This window comes from Phaethon aethereus (genome assembly GCF_964289735.1).
Source record: "Phaethon aethereus genome assembly, chromosome: 2".
In the NCBI taxonomy this organism is placed as follows: Eukaryota; Metazoa; Chordata; class Aves; order Phaethontiformes; family Phaethontidae; genus Phaethon; species Phaethon aethereus.
The window spans coordinates 117,978,870-117,997,899 of record NC_138582.1 but is presented as its reverse complement, the minus strand read 5'-3'; the positions used below and the strand labels follow the sequence as shown (position 1 = coordinate 117,997,899).

At 36.8% G+C, this 19,030-nt stretch overlaps 1 protein-coding gene across 1 annotated transcript in view; it reads left to right on the top strand.

Moving 5' to 3' along the window:
* The window catches only part of DPY19L1 (dpy-19 like C-mannosyltransferase 1), a gene marked incomplete at its 3' end in the record, with an annotated part of 55,118 nt that overhangs the window by 7,054 nt on the left and 29,034 nt on the right, over positions 1 to 19,030 (top strand). Inside the window, exons 4-9 of the mRNA XM_081996652.1 lie at positions 748 to 835; positions 1,472 to 1,609; positions 6,552 to 6,672; positions 8,351 to 8,444; positions 14,199 to 14,256; positions 17,784 to 17,875. Coding sequence (XP_081852778.1) covers positions 748 to 835; positions 1,472 to 1,609; positions 6,552 to 6,672; positions 8,351 to 8,444; positions 14,199 to 14,256; positions 17,784 to 17,875 — 591 coding nt within the window. The remainder of the gene's footprint in view (positions 1 to 747; positions 836 to 1,471; positions 1,610 to 6,551; positions 6,673 to 8,350; positions 8,445 to 14,198; positions 14,257 to 17,783; positions 17,876 to 19,030) is intronic.

The window sequence follows — 19,030 nt, the reverse complement described above, 5'->3', positions numbered from 1 at the left end:
TAGATGCTTTTGCAGACATAAAAAGTAACAACTTCTGCCACTCTGTTTTTGTTTCCTAGCTCAAAAAGAACTATTGATTTTTAGTAGTTTGTTTCTTGCAAATTCCTATTCAAAAACAGTCATGTGCACTGCTCTGTTTCTTTCTTTTTCAATACTTTCTGGAGATTAAGCTCCTCTTGGAAATTGCAAGTTTTGCCTCCAGAATTATTTGTATTTTTCCTAGCTTGCCCCCCCCCTCCCTGTAGCTGCACCTTTATTTAAAGATACTTTTGATGGTAAGTGCATCTATATATAATGGCAGATAACTGCGTTAAAATACAAGTCAGGGAAGATTTTTGTGGAAAAAACATACGCTATTTGTATATGCACCGTTATTTTTACCAGTTTTGGATCTGTGATTCTTTTCATTTGTCAGATACTTGAATTTTCTTTCTTAATATGTAGACTTGATAGTTTTAATAGAATTAAACTTTTGATTCTTAAGTGTCTGCACTTAAGTTAAAATGCAAAAGAGTATTATAACTAATTTTGTAATACAATTTAAATGCTCTACGGATTCGTATTTTTTCTATTTAAAGTAGTCCTAGAGGAGAATGTTGGTATACTGTATGAGTAAATTAATATAGCAGTTTGTAAGTAAACATTGGGACTTCATTGAATGTTTTGCCAGCTGTTCCTTGGTATATGTGACTTAGTACAGGTTCTAAAACTCTTTATTCAGCTTTAATTATTATTATTTTTTAACAGGTGTCACATAACAACTCTTTTTGAAAATGACCGTCATTTTTCTCACCTGTCTACGCTAGAAAGAGAAATGGCTTTTCGCACGGAAATGGTTAGATTATATTTCAATAAACAGTGATTGGAAATTTTCTGTCTGTAACCTTGTGATTGTGGGCTTTCCAAAATTTCTTAATACCTTCTAGATAAGTAAATATGTTGGTATCTTTCAACTGACATGCATTACTCTTTACCATGCAGAGCATTTGTGTGTCTTGCAGCTGATCACTGTGAATATATCTTTTCACAGTTCCTTTAAAATATAATTTAAAAATAGGATTCCAGAGGATCTAAAATACAAAACCATAAGAACCTTGTAGCATACTTTCAATTATAGTCTTGTTTTGCAGCTTTAATTTTTTTTTTTGTAAAATTAATAAATGTTTGCATATGCATACACCTTTTGGCTGCTTTTATTTTGAGAGTTGTTGAATACTATGCTTATGCATAGTTACTAGCCCAAATGAGAGATTTCCAGGTGGAAAACACTATGCAACAAGGTGGAAGGAAACCCACATTGCTTGTTTCAGTGGCACTAATAGAAGAGATTTGAAAAACAATAGTCATCTTGAATCGGTTTGTCTTATTTGTTACATTATAAAATTTGATTTAAAAATGAAGCTCGTATATGGCAGTTCCTGAAGCAGAAGTTACCCCTTTAATCGTAAATAATGATTCTGCTCTTCTGTAGGGTCTTTATTATTCCTACTTCAAGATCATTATTGAGGCACCATCGTTTTGGAATGGAGTATGGGCAATTATGAATGACAGACTAACTGAATATCCTTTAGTGATTAACACCTTACAAAGGTTCAATCTTTACCCAGAGGTGAGCTATGTTTTAAAAATAATACCTTCTGATAAATCTTTGATTTCTTTAGATTTGACTGCGAATTTGTAAGAAATGTTACTCTGGAAAATGTGGTTGTAAAGATATAGTGACTAATGAAGTGTTGCTTAAATACCTTATTTTAGTTCCAGATTTTAAATGAGAAAGTTACTTCATACTTTGTGATCAATTCTCAGACTTCAAGTATGTCCAATCAAATGCGAATACTCTCTAGATCTTAGTATTTCATGCCCTGTAGTTGCAATCCAATTCTATACTTCTTGTCGTCTTCTGTTATTTTCACTGAAAGCAAGCTTACTTGCTGACATTGTGTACTTCAGGAAATATGACATATGAAGTATCAGTAGTATGTGACAGTAAAGTCTGCAGTGACTTTTGGCTTGCATTTTGTGTGGGACAATGTACTGACAAATCATCACAGTTCACTGTTGCCCTAAAATCTATGAATGGTAATAGTTTACTTACATGTTGCAGAAGAAATTCTGCTGTAGAAGATTGATTGCTGTTGTTTTGTATGTACTTGATGTTAGAATTGTTACCTGGATAGATTACATTCCTACTCTGCTTTTTTTTCCACTAAACAACCCGTATCTTTAAGTACAGGAATGTTTGGTTTTCTCTCTTTATGGTTTGCCAGTGTGTCTCAAACATATTACAAAGGGAATACTCCTTTGGTTAATACTCCTTTCTGTGACTCGTGTCAGCAACAGCTTATTTTTTTGGGGAACCAAGGACTCATAATGGCTGTAACTGTTGGGTACTAGTATTCATACTCGTTCTGCTCTCAGAGCAGAGCTGCTTTCAGGAACTATATGTGTAAGAGTTCTCAGCGTGAATGTATTTATGCAGTTTGTATGTAGTGGTTTAATTTGCTGCTTAATTCCTTGCTCTGGCAGAACTAAATGTTATAGATGAGTGCTTTTTGTTACCCTCTCATTGGTTTTGTTTGAGGGTTTTTTTGGTGGTTTTGTTTTGTTTTTTTAAACTCCAAAGTGATTGCAGTTCAGTTCTAGAAATGCAGCATTAGTAACATGTGCCTTATTTGAATACTATAAAGTTATTTTCTTTAGCTGAGAAAGATTTATTGACTTCAGCTATAGTCTGACTTAAAAAAACCAAAGGTAACTAGTCAAGTGAACTTGCTATTAGAGAATCATCAGTATCACCATAAAAGATGATTTCATCATCCAGTTTACTTAGTCAAAACAGGAGCAATCGGATATAGTGGCTGACACTCTGTAAGAACATTAGGTAGATTACTGTGCAAAATGTGTAGGCTTGTCTGTTCATTCAGAGTTTTCTAGGATCTTACTGGCTTATAGAACTTGGTGATAAGGTATGAATTTATTCACCTTTTCTGTGCCTGTGTGGGCATGCAAAGCAAATAGTCTTCTCTGCTCCTTTCAATCATTTATTGCTTGTTGTCTAGCCTTACTGTAAATAGTTTTTTTAAAAAGTGTATTTCTTGAGTACTCTTTTTTTTCCACATAACTACATCTATAAAACTGTCAATAGGTGCACCTTGACATTTGAAGTATATTCTCCAAATTTATCTAATTTTACTTATGATTATAATGGGGCTGGGTGGTGGGAAGATGCTTGTAGATTTCTTTGTTGGCAGTGAAATTTTTCCTTCTGATATTCAGTATCCAGACATTGTTTCTGAAAGTGTTTCGTTTCCTGTTTCATATTTCAGAATGTTTCCAGCTCTTTCAGCTCAATAGTAGCATTAAAGTTGAATTTTAATAAAATTTTTGTTTGTTTAATGGATTTCAAAAAATAGCCTTGAAATATGGTTACTAAACAGGATATTAAACCATTAAGTAACACAATTCACCTGCATGTACAGCTGGTACTAGCCATGAAAACTTCAAAAGAAGGTTAAAAACAAGTAAAGTGAGTCCGTAGCAATCACTACATCATCTGTGTAAATTATAAATATAAGCAGTGTAAAAAAAAAAAAAAAAAATCCGTGAAAAGCAATAAGTCAGTCTTTGTAGTTGTACATTATTATAGTCCAAATAAAGTCTTGATTTTCCAGGTATTTGCTGCATAGTGAGGTTGTTCCAGGTTCCTGTTCCAGTCAGGTTGTGGTTGTGTTGTTTTTTCATCTCTGCCCTGATGCAAAATGGCAGAGAGATAATGTCTTAATTTCTGTGGCGGAGAGATAATGTGTTAAGTTTACTCTCTGGCTGTTCATCGTTACAGAACAGTTGATATTTCTGTGTGTGGCAGTGATGATGAAAACTTGAGTTGGAGTGATGTGGTGCATAGTTGGCGTTAAAGTGCTTACTTAAAGGCATCTAGTAAAAACTTTTCTACATGTTCGTTTACAGCAAAGGACTGGCCCAGCCTACAGAGATCTCCTGAGTCTGAGTGCCAGTCTTTTGTTTTGCAAGTTTTGGATTTTCGCCCTCATCTGATATGGGAGAGTAGAAATTCAAAAAATGACATTGTGTTCTAATTGACCTAGCAGTTTTGTACTACTGATTTGCTTCTGTTTTTATGCCCATGTTAACTGTTTCATGTAAAGTAGCTTTTGGCAAAAAATGTTTGTTTTTCATGAAGTACCTAACCTGGTACCTTTTTAGAGAGTATTCATGTGTGGTAACATCTGCAGCAGACACAAGCACTTCTGACATAAAAAGGTTAAGTTGATAAATCAATAAAATTTTTTGGTGCAACATTCGTTCAATAAGAGCTGGTAATGTCAACTTCAGGGCTGGTGATAGAGATATGCATATGCTAGACAGGTATTTCCAAGCTGCTGGATGCATTCTGTTGGCAGTGTACAAAGCACATTCAGGTGATAAAAGGAAAGGTTTGGATTTGGTTCTCCAGTCCTGGTTTTGCCTGTCTGGAGATGGGACAAGTGTCTGGTTCATGTATGCACACATGTGCAGTCAGAAGTGCCAGGGCACAGATGTTCGGAAAGCCTCAAGGAATTCAGGATAGTGTACATTGCAGGACAGACTATTGAGGCAGGGAGTCTTGGTCTAGAAAGATGTAGTGTATTTTAAGTATTTAAGTTTACATTGTGAGAGTGTAAAGGCCATAATGAAGTGAGTCATGATGATTGGAGCCCTGGTATTAAAAATTAATGAATTACGGAATTGCAGAACAGTTGAGGTTGGAAGGGATGTCTGAAGATCATCTAGTCTCAACACTCAACTCAAAGCAGGGTGAAGTAGAGCAGATTGCTCACGGCCATCTCTGGTTTTGTTTTGAATATCTCAACCTCTGGGCAACCTGTTCCAGTGTTTGACCACGCTCAAAGTAAAAGTTTTTTCCTATGTCTAAGTGGAATTTCCTGTATTTCAATATGTACTCATCATCTCTTGTCTTATCAACGGAAAAGAGAGTCATATTTACTCTGTCCTTCTTGTCTTGGGCAGCCCAGAACTGGACTCGGCACTGGAGGTATGGTCTTGGCAGTGCTGAGTAGAGGGGAATGATCATGTCTCTTGTCCCAGTGACATACACTCAAGGATACATTTGGCTTTCTTTGCAACAAGGGCTTATTGTTAGCTCAAGTATCACTTGTCCACCAGGACTCATGGGTCCTTTTTTGCAAAACTGCTTTCTAACTGCTCAACTCCAGTCTGTACTGGTGCATGGTGTTGTTCTTCCCTGGTGCAGGACTTTGGATTTCCCTTTCATGAGATTCCTGTTGGCCCATTTCTCTAGCTTGTTGAGGTCCCTTCGAATGGCAATACAAGCATCAACCACTCCTTCCAATTTTGTTTCATGTGCAAACTTGATGATGTGAGGATGTTCTCTTGTGCCATCATCTATTTTTAATGAAGACATAGAACAGAATTGGCACCAGATTAAAAAAAAAATCCACAGCTGTCCCCTCATCTACCAACACAGTCATCTCGGAAGGTTATAAAGTTGGGCAGGTATGATTTCCCCTTTGTAAATCCGTGCTGACTGCTTCCAGTAACTTTTTTGTCCTTAGTATGTTTGGAAGTTGTTTCCAGGAGGATTTACTCCATCACGTTCTCAGAGATCGAGGTGTAATCCCCTGTGTTTCCTTCTTGCCCTTGAAGATAGAAGTGACATGAAGAGTTTTATTAATTGTGTGGGGAAAGAAAAGAGAGAATCATCCTTCTTGTACATGTTTTCTGTGACACAGGGCTGAGACAGCTAATACTGCAGCAGTGAAACGTATTTTCAATTTGGGAACCCCTGGGTTATAAATTTTAAAGCAGCTCAACTGGAATGGCCACACTACTCATTTAGGAACTCTGTAAAGCCATTTATATCCTGACATAATAGCTTGGTAATGTTTAACTGGTGACTTTGCTGTGAGATGAGTTGTCATTTTTCGGTGTGTAAAATACTGATGTTTTTTGTCTCAGGTGTTGAGATTTAGTTTGGTTGTTGTTATAAGATCGTACAAGCTTTCATGGAAAATGGGAATGCTGTCTTACATTGCATCTGGAAGCCCTTTCTAATGCATGCCTAAATTTAACCTACCAAAGTTTATCTGAGTAAAAACCCTAAAGATTTGGTCCATTAATATTCTTGCCAGGTGGAAAAAGAAATCAATTGGTTTTAGTGGATTTAATTTGGCTAACTGTCCTCTGTCAACAAAATTTGGGATTTTAATATCTGTTAAACAAATATAGTTAAATGGTGAACCTTCCAGACAATACTGAAATATATAATTTATTCAAATATTGCATGCATGAAATTATTTCTGTTCCAAAGCAGGCATAACTTCAGTCTATTAATGAACACTTGGTCTGTGTTGGATGCCTTTAGGAAATTATGGTCAAAAATGCTAAGTAGTTGAGATAAATTCTGAATTTAAAAAAAATCCTGCATGAGGGCCAGTTGTCATGAGAGGTTACCTTGGGCACTGAGCTAATCTGAAGTTCCTTTTCAGAAACTTAAAATCCTGTTTTCCACCTAGGTGGTCCTTGCCAGCTGGTACCGCATGTATACTGCTGTTACGGATTTCTTTGGTGTACCAACAAAGACATGCTGGACTGTAAACAGAGGAAAAGGGCTTAGTCCTGTTGAAAGCTGCGAGGGTGAGTTGTGTTTTATTCTAGTTTCTTCCTGGAAGCATGTAATTGTGGCTGTATGTATTTCAGCAGTAATAAGTATTCTTGTGTCTTTATCATTGACATGCTTTCTTTTGGCTAAGCCTGTGTTTTTGGCAGGTTCACAACATAAGTGAGAAGCATGAAAAAAGATGCTTTTAAGAACACCACGGGTGAGAAGGTGGGCTTTGCTTCTTAGATAGCTCCTCCTACCTAGGTCGGATTCCTATACTGCATGCACTTCACAGTTGTAGTCTAAGCCTTCATGATGTTGGACTGTTATAAAAAATAAGAGTCCTAAATGTAATTGGAGGCCCCTGTACATCTATTAAATTTTTGTAGCTTCTGTAGAATCCCCAATACATTCCAAGTTCTTACATTTCAAAAGGCCTCTATATTTCCTCCCCTAACTGCAACTTGAGGAATGGGGAGGAAGAGGAAAAAGGTAACCACAAGGCTCCCTTCTGGAGGAATCTTGTGTAGTAATTCTGCTGGGAAGAATCCTCTTCCTCTTGTGACCTACTATTCAATGTAAGAATTTCAGTCTTATACTTCAATTTTGATACCAAAGCTTGGACGCTGCCACTTCTTGTTTTTTTTTCTCCACATTTAAAAAATTGGCTTGTCAAGTAAGTATTACACCATAAAAGTACCTTGCCGAGAAATGTTTTTGGTATGTTCTGTAGTCGGTTAAGGCCGAATGATAGTTGGTAACTTTGAAGTTGTTTCATTTTATCATTTAAAATGTCTTTGTGTGGTTACAACTTAGTATTTTTCCTTTGTACAAAGGCTGTGAGAACTTTCTTCACAGCTTGAATGATTCACTTTCTCAAATTTTGTCAGACGCAATAAACAGTGAATAAATGTATAACTTTTCCTGTTTTCTGTAAAAACAAAACCAAACCAACAAAAACACCAACTATTGAGACTACCATGTTTGGTGAGCATATCTCTTTAGAGAATTGCCTTGCTGTATTTTCAGCAATGATGAATAATAATTTCTGCATATGAAACGATGAAGTTTTGCTACCTTTTCTATAATCAATAAAGCTTTTTATGCTGTACTGCTGAAATTATTAGAGCAAGGAGGGTTTAAAGAAATAGTGGGAAAGAGAATAACAACAGAAATGTGAACACAGAGGTGTGTTTGAATGAATAAATTGAAAGACTTGTGTTATTGGAAAATCTCTTGGCTCCTAATGAAACAAAGCAAGCAAAGAGCATTGTGTGTGATATGTTTAAAAATGGATTTATTCCCGAAAGAGGTGGGAAGTGAGAGTATAGGAAGTACAAACCTGTTCTAAAAAGCGCTATGGAGTCTAAACATAGTCTGTAGAGAATATTCTTAGTGATGCTTATGCCTTCTATACATTGCAGGTTTTTTCTTCACAGTTAATACTTCTCTCTTGGCTTGTTCTGTTGCTGACTGTCCCAATGCTGTGTCCACCCATCCTCTTTTTTTTTTTTTTCCTTCTTACAGAAGTGTAGTCTTCAGACTGAATCTCAGCAATAATCTTGGTGACGTTAACTTTTTTTTGTTCTTGCTCTCTGTAGATATAGTAAGGTAGTATGCTGTGTGCTGTATTATACTGATTGTATGGTGGTTTATAAGCAATATGATCTTTCTTCTATATTTGACAACATATGTTAACTGTTTGTTTGTTAGGGTTGGGAGACCCTGCTTCATTTTATGTTGCTGTGATTTTTCTTTTGAATGGATTAATGATGTCACTGTTCTTCATATACGGTACATACCTCAGGTAAGGCAGTTGAGACTGGACTTTTTAGTTGGTACTAGCTGTCAGTTTTTATACTACATTTGAAAAAGTGAATACTAAAATACCTTTGTGGGATATTGCTTATTTGTTTGTACAGTAGTAGTGCTTTTTATTACATATACATTGCCACTAAAAAATTACTGGGACAGAGAAGCTTGTAGCTTTAAATAAATGGTGATGCCAGAAAAAGCTGTGGAATATTTCAGTGAAGTGGTATCTCATTGATACCACTGGGTTGTGGATAAAACTAAATATTATGCAGGTTTTAAACAGCTTTTGACACGTGTGTGCTCTTAAAATTATTAGTGTAACTTGTCATTCAAACTTTGTTTAAAAATAATATACTTTTAACCAAGATCAGAGTTGCACAATGCTTGCCACAAGTCATCTTGCATTTCTTTCAATTTTAATTTAACTGAGAAAGCAAAGTATTTTTTTAAGATAATGCATTCTTTGAGAGACATGTACACACTTCCCTTTTTCTATGAATTTCTGTTTTCAGTATCTGTCCTTAAATTTCAGGAACTATAATACATTTTCATACAAAACCAGACTCCACATTCAGCAGAAAACCAGAAATATTTATCTGCTTACCTCTATTTTCATTCGTTGGTTTTGCAAAAAGGCAGAAGGCTGCTACATTTCCCTCTGAGAGATGTGATTGTTTTTCCCCCTCCTTCCCTGGCTTCACTGTCTTTTGTTCTCTTCCTGCTTTCTCTGAAGTGTGTGCTGATAGCTCAAACAAAGAATAGTGCGGGGCAGAAGCTGACAGTGAAAAAGAGGAAGTTGCCTAATGCAACTATTAAGTGTTTGGGCGTAAAGCATATACATTTGTATTCCTTAACATAGGAAATTAGTGTCTCATGTTTTGAGGAAGTAGATAAACTTTGAATATTTGTATCATTAACTTGTCATTTTTCTCTTAAGGGAGGCATATGGAAACACAAATTTTACATATTAACTTCATTGAAACATCAGTAAGGTCTTAATTTCTCAGTACTTTCCTTAGACCTGGGATGTCTTGAATGTAAATAACTATCAAGTATTGATAGTAATTCAGTTTTTAATATAAATGATCTGCAATGTAGGTAGTCAAGATGACTCGAATATAAAATGCAGTTCTTTCAAAGCATAAGCCACTAGCTGTCTGGGTTGTGAAAAGTAACAAGTCACTATGAAGATTCCTGCAGGTAGGATTTTGATGTTATTTATTCATTCTGAGGAATATTCATAGTTGGATATCAGATCTAGATGACTGCTTAGTCATTATGGTTGTTCAAAGTTCCCTCTTAGTGAGAGCAAGCCAGAATAATGAGGATTTTCCATGAGGTGTGAAAAATAAAAGAACTGAATCTGGAGCAATGCATTTCTACTACACTGAAATAGATAATCTTAAAGAGAAGCAACTAAGCTGGTGAGGGGTCTGCAGAACAAGTCTTATGAGGAGTGGCTGAGGGAACTGGGGTTGTTTAGTCTGTAGGTAGTCAAGATGACTAGAATATAAAATGGAGTTCAAGGCGTAAGCCACTAGCTATCTGGGGTTATGAAATTCCCCTCTGGAGGGGGCATGGGAGCCCTCCCGTGCCCTTTTGACATCCAAAATGCAGCAGATAAAGCTGCCTGTGGCCCACAGCTTATCGGGGAGGTTTTGCTTGCAGGCAGTGGGGCGGCACGTGCTCCTGTTCATTTGGTTTTGCTTTTCTCCTTTCCTTTTTCTCCTTCTTTATGTTGAGGTGGGTGTTGGTCTCTTCTTCCAAGTAACATAGCGATAAAACAAGAGGAAATGGCCTCAAGTTGCGCCAGGGAGGTTTAGATTGGATGTTAGGAAAAATTTCTTTACTGAGAGAGTGGTTGAACATTGGAACAGGCTGCCCAGGGAGGTAGTGGAGTCACCATCGCTGGAGATACTAAAAAAATGCATAGACATGGTGCTTGGGGACATGGTTTGGTGAGCATGGTGGTGTTGGGACTTGATGATCTTAAAGGTCTTTTCCAACCTTAATGATTCTGTGATTATGAATTGGTGTAAGTATCCTTCATAAAAGTGATTTTTTTAAATTTTTTTTTTCCTGCTGTGCCTTTTGAAAGGCTTTTTCATAGCCTGACTCATTTGATGGTGGACCATCCTCTAATATTCTGTAACTTTTCATTCCTGAATTTGTTAGCAGTAACCATCTTAAGGTTACATAATTGTTTTTTCTGTTTTTTTTGTCTCTATGTTCATAGAATGCGTAATCTTTTTATTTCAGCCTCTATTTGTTTTTAGTCTCTTTGCAACTTTGACTAGCAATGAAAGTTGATAGGACTCTTAGCATTATTTTTCAAGCTAGCATGTGTTCTCACATCTGTGCTCACTGCTTGTTCAGAGAGTTAAGCGAGCAGAAAGCTAGTTGCTTTTGCAGAATTAGGTTTTTTTGTTGTAGGACTAGTTTTTACTGTTTAGCTTCCTTAACCAATTTCCCCACAAGTTTAGATTACCAAACATAGTATGTCCCTGCTGTAGCACTCTGTGTATGGCCTCTGGTTATGCAAAGGCACTTGGGAATCTTCTTGTACGATGCAAGTTAGTCTCAAGTTCTAGAGCATTCTCTGTTAACTGAAGAAATATGGTGAGAACTCATGCCATTTTTTAATTTTTTTTTTTAATGGACAAAGGAATGTCATTTGGATGATAAGTACTTTATGCAATTGTAAGGTTCTGCCTCCCCCCAACCTTCTTTGTCTCTCTACTCTTGTCGTTAAGGGACAGAATACTTGAGCTGGTTGTCAAATAATTTGTTTTGAAGAACTACCAGTAAATTTCCAATATCTCCTGACAGTACTTTTTCAGTATTTTGTTTCTTGCATGTTAATCAACAATGAATTATTGCATCTCCCAAGATTACTTTCTTTAAGCTTCAGCTTTTTGTACACAGAGAGTCAAAAGAGTAGTTCTTCCGTTATTCCAGAGATGACTTTACCAGGCAAAGTCTAACTGTTCAGGTCATCTGCAGTTCTTTAAAAATTACTAATTCTTTATTAGATTTAGATTATTCTATATTAGACATGAAGGAAGTAGGTTCCAACTTAAGGGCTTTTAAAAAAAACTGGTTTGTGCCTGTACTTCACCAGTTGTATCATGGTATGGCAGTTTCAGTGGAAAGAGTTATCCTTTATCTATTGGTATAGAAAGGCTTAACTACTGTATCTCCTACATGATAGCATTGCACTGTGAGAATATAACCAATCTAACTCAATACTGTACATAACCCTCTGTGAAACACGCTCTGTTCCCTTTGTTTTCTGGAAAAGGTACTGACAAGGTACATTTCACTATTCTGTTCCACAGAGTGATCTTTTCTCATGTGGTAAAATAGCCATGCCTTTTAGAGGCTGATAGCTCTAAACAATTCATAATGCAATTAAGACCTCGTATTGGGTTTGTGTGGCAAGGTTTTGGTAGTGGGGGGCCGCAGTGGTGGCTTCTGTGAGAAGCTGCTAGGTGCTTGCCCTGTGTCTGACAGAGCCAATGCCAGCCGGCTCCAAGATGGTCCCACTGCTGGCCAAAGCTGAGCCCATCAGCGACGGTGGTAGCGCCTCTGGGATAACATATTTAAGAAAGGTGGGGGGGAAAGGGGCACAGCAATTGCAGCTGGAGAGAGGAGTGAGAACATGTGAGAGAAAGAACTCTGCAGACACCGAAGTCAGTGAAGAAGGAGGGGCAAGAGGTGCTCCAGGTGCCGGAGCAGAGATCCCCCTGCAGCCTGTGATAAAGACCATGGTGAGGCAGCCTGCCCCCCTGCAGCACGTGGAAGACCTCACACTGGAGCAGGTGGATGCCCACAAGAGGCTGTGGCCCTGTGGGAAACTCACGCTGGAACAGGCTTCTGGCAGGACATGCAGAGAGAGGAGCCCAGGCTGGAGCATGTTTGCTGGCAGAACTTGTGATCCTGTGGGGGACCCAGGCTGGAGCAGTCTGTTCCTGAAGGATGGCACCCCATGGAAGGGACCCAGGCTGGAGCAGTTTGTCAAGAACTGCAGCCTGTGGGAAGGACCCATGTTGGAGAAGTTAATGGAGGACTGTCTCCCATGGGAGGGACCCCACAGTGGTGCAGGGGAAGAGTGTGAGGAGTCCCTCCCCTGAGGAGGAAGTGGCAGCAGAGAGAACATGTAGATGAACTGACCGCAACCCCCATTCCCCGTCCCCCTGTGCTGCTTGCGGGGAGGAGGTAGAGAAATCAGGATTGAAGTTGAGCCTGGAAGAAGGGAGGGGTAGGGGAAAGGCTTTAGTTCTCATTATCCTACTCTGATTTGATTGGTAGTAAATTAATTTTTCTCCAAGTCGAGTCTGTTTTGCCCATGATGGTAATTGCTGACTGATCTCTCCCTGTCCTTATCTCAACCCACAAGCTTTTCGCTTTACTTTCTCTCCCCTGCCCAGCTGAGGAGGGGGAGTGATAGAGCATCTTTGGTGGGCACTTGGCATCCAGCCAGGGTCAGCCCACCGCAACCTTGTATTCTACACTTTAAGGTTTTATCATGTTAACCATTAGCATAGATCTTGAATTTTTTTCTGGTTTTGAGTGGTTTTTTTGCAAATTTTTACTTTGCTTTGTTTTTCAGACTAACATTTTTTTAATATTAAGCACGTTCTTTTAGTCATTTTGGGTTTCAGTGTTGATGTTTCTAGAATCTGTGGAATGAAAGGTTGAGTTTTATGTGCATGAATGCACAATTCCTGGAGATTATTTTAGCACTCATTTGGTATCTTTAATCCTCAGATGTTGTGCCCAGAACTCACTGATACTGTTCACCTTGTATATTAGTAATGGGTGAAGGGTCTGAGGTTTGTGGTTTTTTTTAAAAAGAATTTTAACAGCTGGCTGATACTTTTTGTTTGGTAGCAAAAATGGTATATTCTGTCATTCAGTAGTAGTAGTGCACCTGTGTGCACAAAAACATTCTTTATATCACAGGACATGAGTAATTACCAATATAATCAAACAAATAGGAACCTTATCTATTGCTGTTTTGAGATGGGAAAAATCTAAGTAATATCTTTAGTTTTAGTGTTGACTCCATGGTGCTAATTATTCAACAGGTGAATCTGGTTTGGAAATGTATAAAAATCATGAAGTCAAGGGCTTAAACTTTCTCATGTTAACATCACAGTATTTCACATAAGAATTAAATTGTATCTTGCATTGACCACGTCATGAACTCATTTCTAAATATGTTTTTTGAATGTACTTGATTACCCGAACATAATCTTAGATTCAGAATAAAATTCGCCAGGATCCCTTTTGGGTGATTCAGTGTGCAAGTTCTAAAGTTTTCTGCTCAACATCTTAGGAAAGAAATACTCCATTTATATTGCCTGCTGTTTAAAAAAAAAAAAAAAAAAAAAAGGCACTTTTCAAGACCAAGCTCTGGGTACAGCAGATGAAGTATCAGATGTAATGATCTAAACCAAAGTTTGTGAGGAGTGGCATAACAGTTTTGCAAGTTATTTACATTAAAATTGGTGTTCTGCAGAAAAGAGCTGATATATGAAGAGTAGTTTGCTCTGAAATAAACATTAGCTGACTAACTAGTGTTTTAATATTGGATATTTTGGTTGCTTTCCCTTGATGCTTGAAGGCATTCCCCACCCCTCGTCAATAAACTTAGCAGTACATAAGTGCTGCTTCGTAATTTTTAAGCAGCATTGACCATTATGATATTCTGTTGTACCTGTTTTTCATGTTCTTTTCACAGTGGGAGCCGTCTAGGAGGCCTCATTACCGTGATGTGTTTCTTTTTCAATCATGGAGAGGTAGGTCTCCCTCTAAGCTAATTCTCATTTCATGAAAGATAGTGATGTTGCCTATCTATTAGGGGATGAATTTAAAAGGAATAAGACATTATTGAAAGCAAAACAGGCTATGACTCAAAAATGTATAGCACAGTCCAATGTGTCGCCTTAGATGTTTAAAAAAAAAATTTAGAAAGGAAATATGTTGTAAAGTGGCCCTGAGGTTAAAATCTTAGTAGCACAATGACTTCAACTTTTAAAACATCCAAATATTCTATTTTTGTGCCCATTCCAGGCATAACTGGGCTAGGTGTACCATACAAACAAGCTTCAGAAATGGAGGGGGGTTTCTTTAAATTGCTATGTATTTTACTGGAAATTCATGAATGCATACACAAAAAGCAAAGAAACCTATGTGGTATTGATATACTAAAGTCAGGATACACAGAATTTAGAAACTGTGTATGTATATAGAGAATTCCAGTGCTAACATCTTCAGTAAGCTGTGTTAAAGAAAAAAAAAAGAAGAAAGAAACTGTCACTTAAAACATCTCCCTGTGTCCCCAGCTAATGCTGTTTGTGTCAGTGTGCCATATTTTGGAAGAAAACTCATGGCTTTTATTCTGATACCCTGGGGCAATGTTTCTGTTTTTTTTTTTAATGTTTATTTTATGATTTATATATAAATTTATGTAAATATTTTCTTTTACTTAAAATGCGTCTGTACTGTAAAGATTTTCTGGATCAAAACTAGCTACCTTATGATTTTGTTAAGGGCTAAAGTTATGTTTTGTTTTCTTATTTTACTGAGCTGAACTTGATAGAAGACTCCGAGTAGTACGAATATGTAGTTGCACATAATAGAATCAAAGATGTTTTACTCATAGTAAGCTTTGTCAATTTTCTTATAAAACAAAAGCCTGTGAGATGAAATAGCTATTTTAGTTTTAAGTTTCATTTGAAATGTTTTTCTCTAAATATGCTCCATGAAGAATTTTCACCCATGGATGCTAACTGCCTGGTCCAGACCAGGCAAATGTTAGAGAGTTTCTGAACTTCTTTTGGTGCTTTAAGAGGGTAAATACAAAGTTTTTTATGTTTTGTTTTTGTTTTTTTGCCATTCTTCTTAACGGCATTCTGAAGTGAAGTGAATATTTTATCCTTTGCTAGGAAATGCTGATAGACTGTATTGTTTTGCCAAGTCTGTGAAGGTGATAGTGTAATTCAGAATGGAACAAGTTTAAAACTTCAAAGATAGTGGTAGCAATAATGAAAGGAAGCATTTATTTCGCTATGGCACAGGCAGTCCTATCCATAGGAGACTCTGCAGGAGAGCTCATCTCATCTCTATGGATGACTTGACTTGGGGGAAAACCACAGATAAGTGTGTATTTTGGAGTGTGGCGTGAAATTAGGTCTGCATAGCTCTACACAGCCGTAGTCTGGGTTTAGGTAGAGCTTAAGTAGGGTGACCCTGATTCAGACTCAGCTGTATGGATTTCTGGAGATCAACAGGGCTTACTTACAGAGGTGCAGTGTTAGATCTGAGCTGACTCTTTGCATTTGTACCTAATGAAATAACTCAGTTTGATATGTGTATATGGAGTTTTGGTTATATATGTAAGTTATATATATAGTGACATGTATGTAGGTGATCTAGCTTCACTGTGCGTACTGTTGAATCACATGCAAGGGCTGTGTATGCATGCATGTGTGTATAAAAAAACTATCTTATTTAACCCTTCGATATGCCTTTGATTCTGTCTACATCATCTTGCATGTGGTTCAACAGTACGTACTGTGGAGCTAAACCAGTTGCTAAAAATTTGCTTTCCTTTTGTGGAAGGATAGGACTGAGCTACATGAGTAAGCCTGATCTGCAAGTCTTGGTAGCTCAGATCTAATGCTGTGTAAAAGTGGTTAGCCTTCTGGCATTGAGCTGATAATCCTAAGGCAGTATGTTTTCATGTGTGCTGTGCTTGTGCTATTGTGTTTTAATGATTCCAAGCTTAGACAGAACTGATGTATTTATACCTGCAGCAAAGTTAGTTTACAGCCTTGATAAATCATCCACAGGTGATTGAGTTTAGTATTACATTCCAAATATAGAAAAATAGCATGGACTACATTAGTCAATCCACTTTTAAGGTAAAGCATCCTTTTTATGGTTGTATATGCTCATCATCTCTTTCCTGTCCTTATCTCCTCCAATATCAAAAGATTTCGTAAATCAAATGTTGCTGTAGTCTTGAAAAAGAATCAAAAAAGACTACACTGTTTTAAAATAATCATGATTATATTTATGGCTAATAAAAATAATTAACTTATCATATCTGTGCAGTCAGCTGAAGACAACACATTTGCATATATATTTATGAAAGATTTATTTTAATGGTAATCAGAGTGCTTTTAGACAGCAAGGACTGTGATTAATGTGATGGGCTTCTGTACTTCGCATTTATTTTACACTATTTCTACACATTTATTTTACACTATTAATTTAACATATTTGTGAAAGAGCAAGAGAATAAGCAAGGAATAGTATAATGTTGATTCAGGTGACTTCTTTGGTAAAACAGTATTTTTTTAAAATGGTTTTAAGGTTACAGGAAGTGAAGGAGAAGGAACATCCTGGCATCAACATCCTATAAGCTTTCATAGGTTCATTATGGTCCATATTAAGATGAACTACATTTTTGTCCTGTAGTTGTAAAGAACCTACTTCTAATTTTTAGTGCAAATCTATTGATAGCCATTTTGAGCCCATTTACTTGTATGTCAAAGTTGTCCTGTAAAGTTGGAATTATTTTTTTGATGGTCAGTGCCATCTGCAAGCACCTTATGAATATAAACATTGGAGATGACAGTTATAGCTGAGCCATTTGCCATGAACCCCAAGAAATTAATGACAAAGCTATTTAATTGACTTCATTGTATTATGCTTTGCTCTATTTGGGTTAAAGAGTGAAGTATATAAGTTAGTATAAGCTCTGTAAGAGCTTAAGTTCATGTGTTCAATTTTACTGGCCTGTTTTGGAGGGCAGCTTCAGATTTTATACTTTCTGTGCTGTTGCTAGTAGAAATGTGAAAAGTTTATAACCTAGAGAACTCTAGCATAATGAAGAGTATGTTGGTTTATCCTTCAGATCCTCTCCCCACATACTTTCTCTAAGTGTGGCAAGTCACTGCCTGAATTTGAGAATGGTTTTAATTACATGCAATGAGTTGTTAATTTCAGCAAAAGCAGGGACAAGCAGCTGCTGTCCTGGCTTTTTTCTTGGATGTTCTCTAGCTGCCACATTTAATTTTGGAAAAGCAGTGATCTATTTTAATTAAACAGTGCATCATAGACCTCAAGTCTGGAAGCCGCTTCCTTTTTCCTTCTCTTTTCTGCTTCCTGGCTTTTTTTTTTTTTTTACTTTCTGAGTAAAATATCATGTAGTTTGGTTTATTGAAGTATCTGTGGTCATTCATTTTGAAATACAAATGCATTGTTTTATGGAAATGTAGCAGCAAATGTTATCAGCTAACCCAGTTCTTATTTTTAGTGCACTCGCGTCATGTGGACTCCACCTCTTCGTGAAAGTTTCTCATATCCATTCCTTGTGCTTCAGATGTTGCTTTTGACCTATATTCTCAGGTATCTCTCAGTTTATACTTGGCTCTTTACAATGATTTAAAAAATTGAATGTCACAGGACATTTATTTAAATGCATTTATTTAAATACTTATTTAATTGCCTCTCTGTGCTGTAGCAATTATATTATTAACATAGAAACTTTCCTGTGGCTGTTACGTTGCAGATGCTGCACCAGTAGAACTGCAGTCATATTATTCGCTTATTAAAAGGAAAAACTTTGCAACTTGAAGACAAGATTAAAATAAAAATCAGAATTACTGTGTTGGCAAATATATATCTAAACTAAAAATCAGAATTTTTGCTTGATGTCCCTTCCTTCCCATGAGAAACAAGCTGATACTTCATCAATTGGTTTTGTCCCTCTTGGAGAGTGGTATGTTGGTTGCACTTAGAATAAGCTTATGCTATGCAACAGAGGATGCTATAGGCACCCAGAAGCTAGTACGTTCTTGCAGTTTTCTATGACTAATTAACTACTTCAGTGATTTAGAGCAATCTAATTACATTAATGCAGGGATGCTCTAGAATTCATTAGCTCTGCTTTTCAGTGGTTGACTGGCTTGCAACATGATTATGTTACTGTCTTGCCTCTGTTGTGAAAAATAAGCATGATCATTAATACTTGAGGGCTTTTCCACCAACTTCATTGCATCAATTTTGCAGTGTATTTATGATTTAGCTGAATTTTGTACTTGTAACCCCATATTTTCCTTTATTACGTCATATTGATTTGTAGTTACTGATGATTAAGCAAAAAAATATTTTGTGCTCATCTATCACTAACTTGTGGATTTTAGGTAAGGAGAAGATACATGCTGTCTAGAAAAATATGAAGAATAATTTGTAGAGTAATTGCTAGATTTCGTATTAGAAAGACACATGGTCATTTAATGCTAAATTGTGAGGTCAAACAAAAAATGAAGAAATTACACTTCAAGTTAGGGTGAACAAAACACATATATTCTGTAGCCATAATTATGACACTTCTTGATTAGATAGATTCACTCCTGTTCTTCGAATCTTGGTACATAAAATAGTACCTGGGCTTGCCTACTGATGAGAAGTTGCTATTTGATCTAAGCATTTCAGAGCAAGGTTCCAAAACCGAGATAAAACATTTTAACTTTCTTTTTCTCAGTTATAATTCCTGCTTCA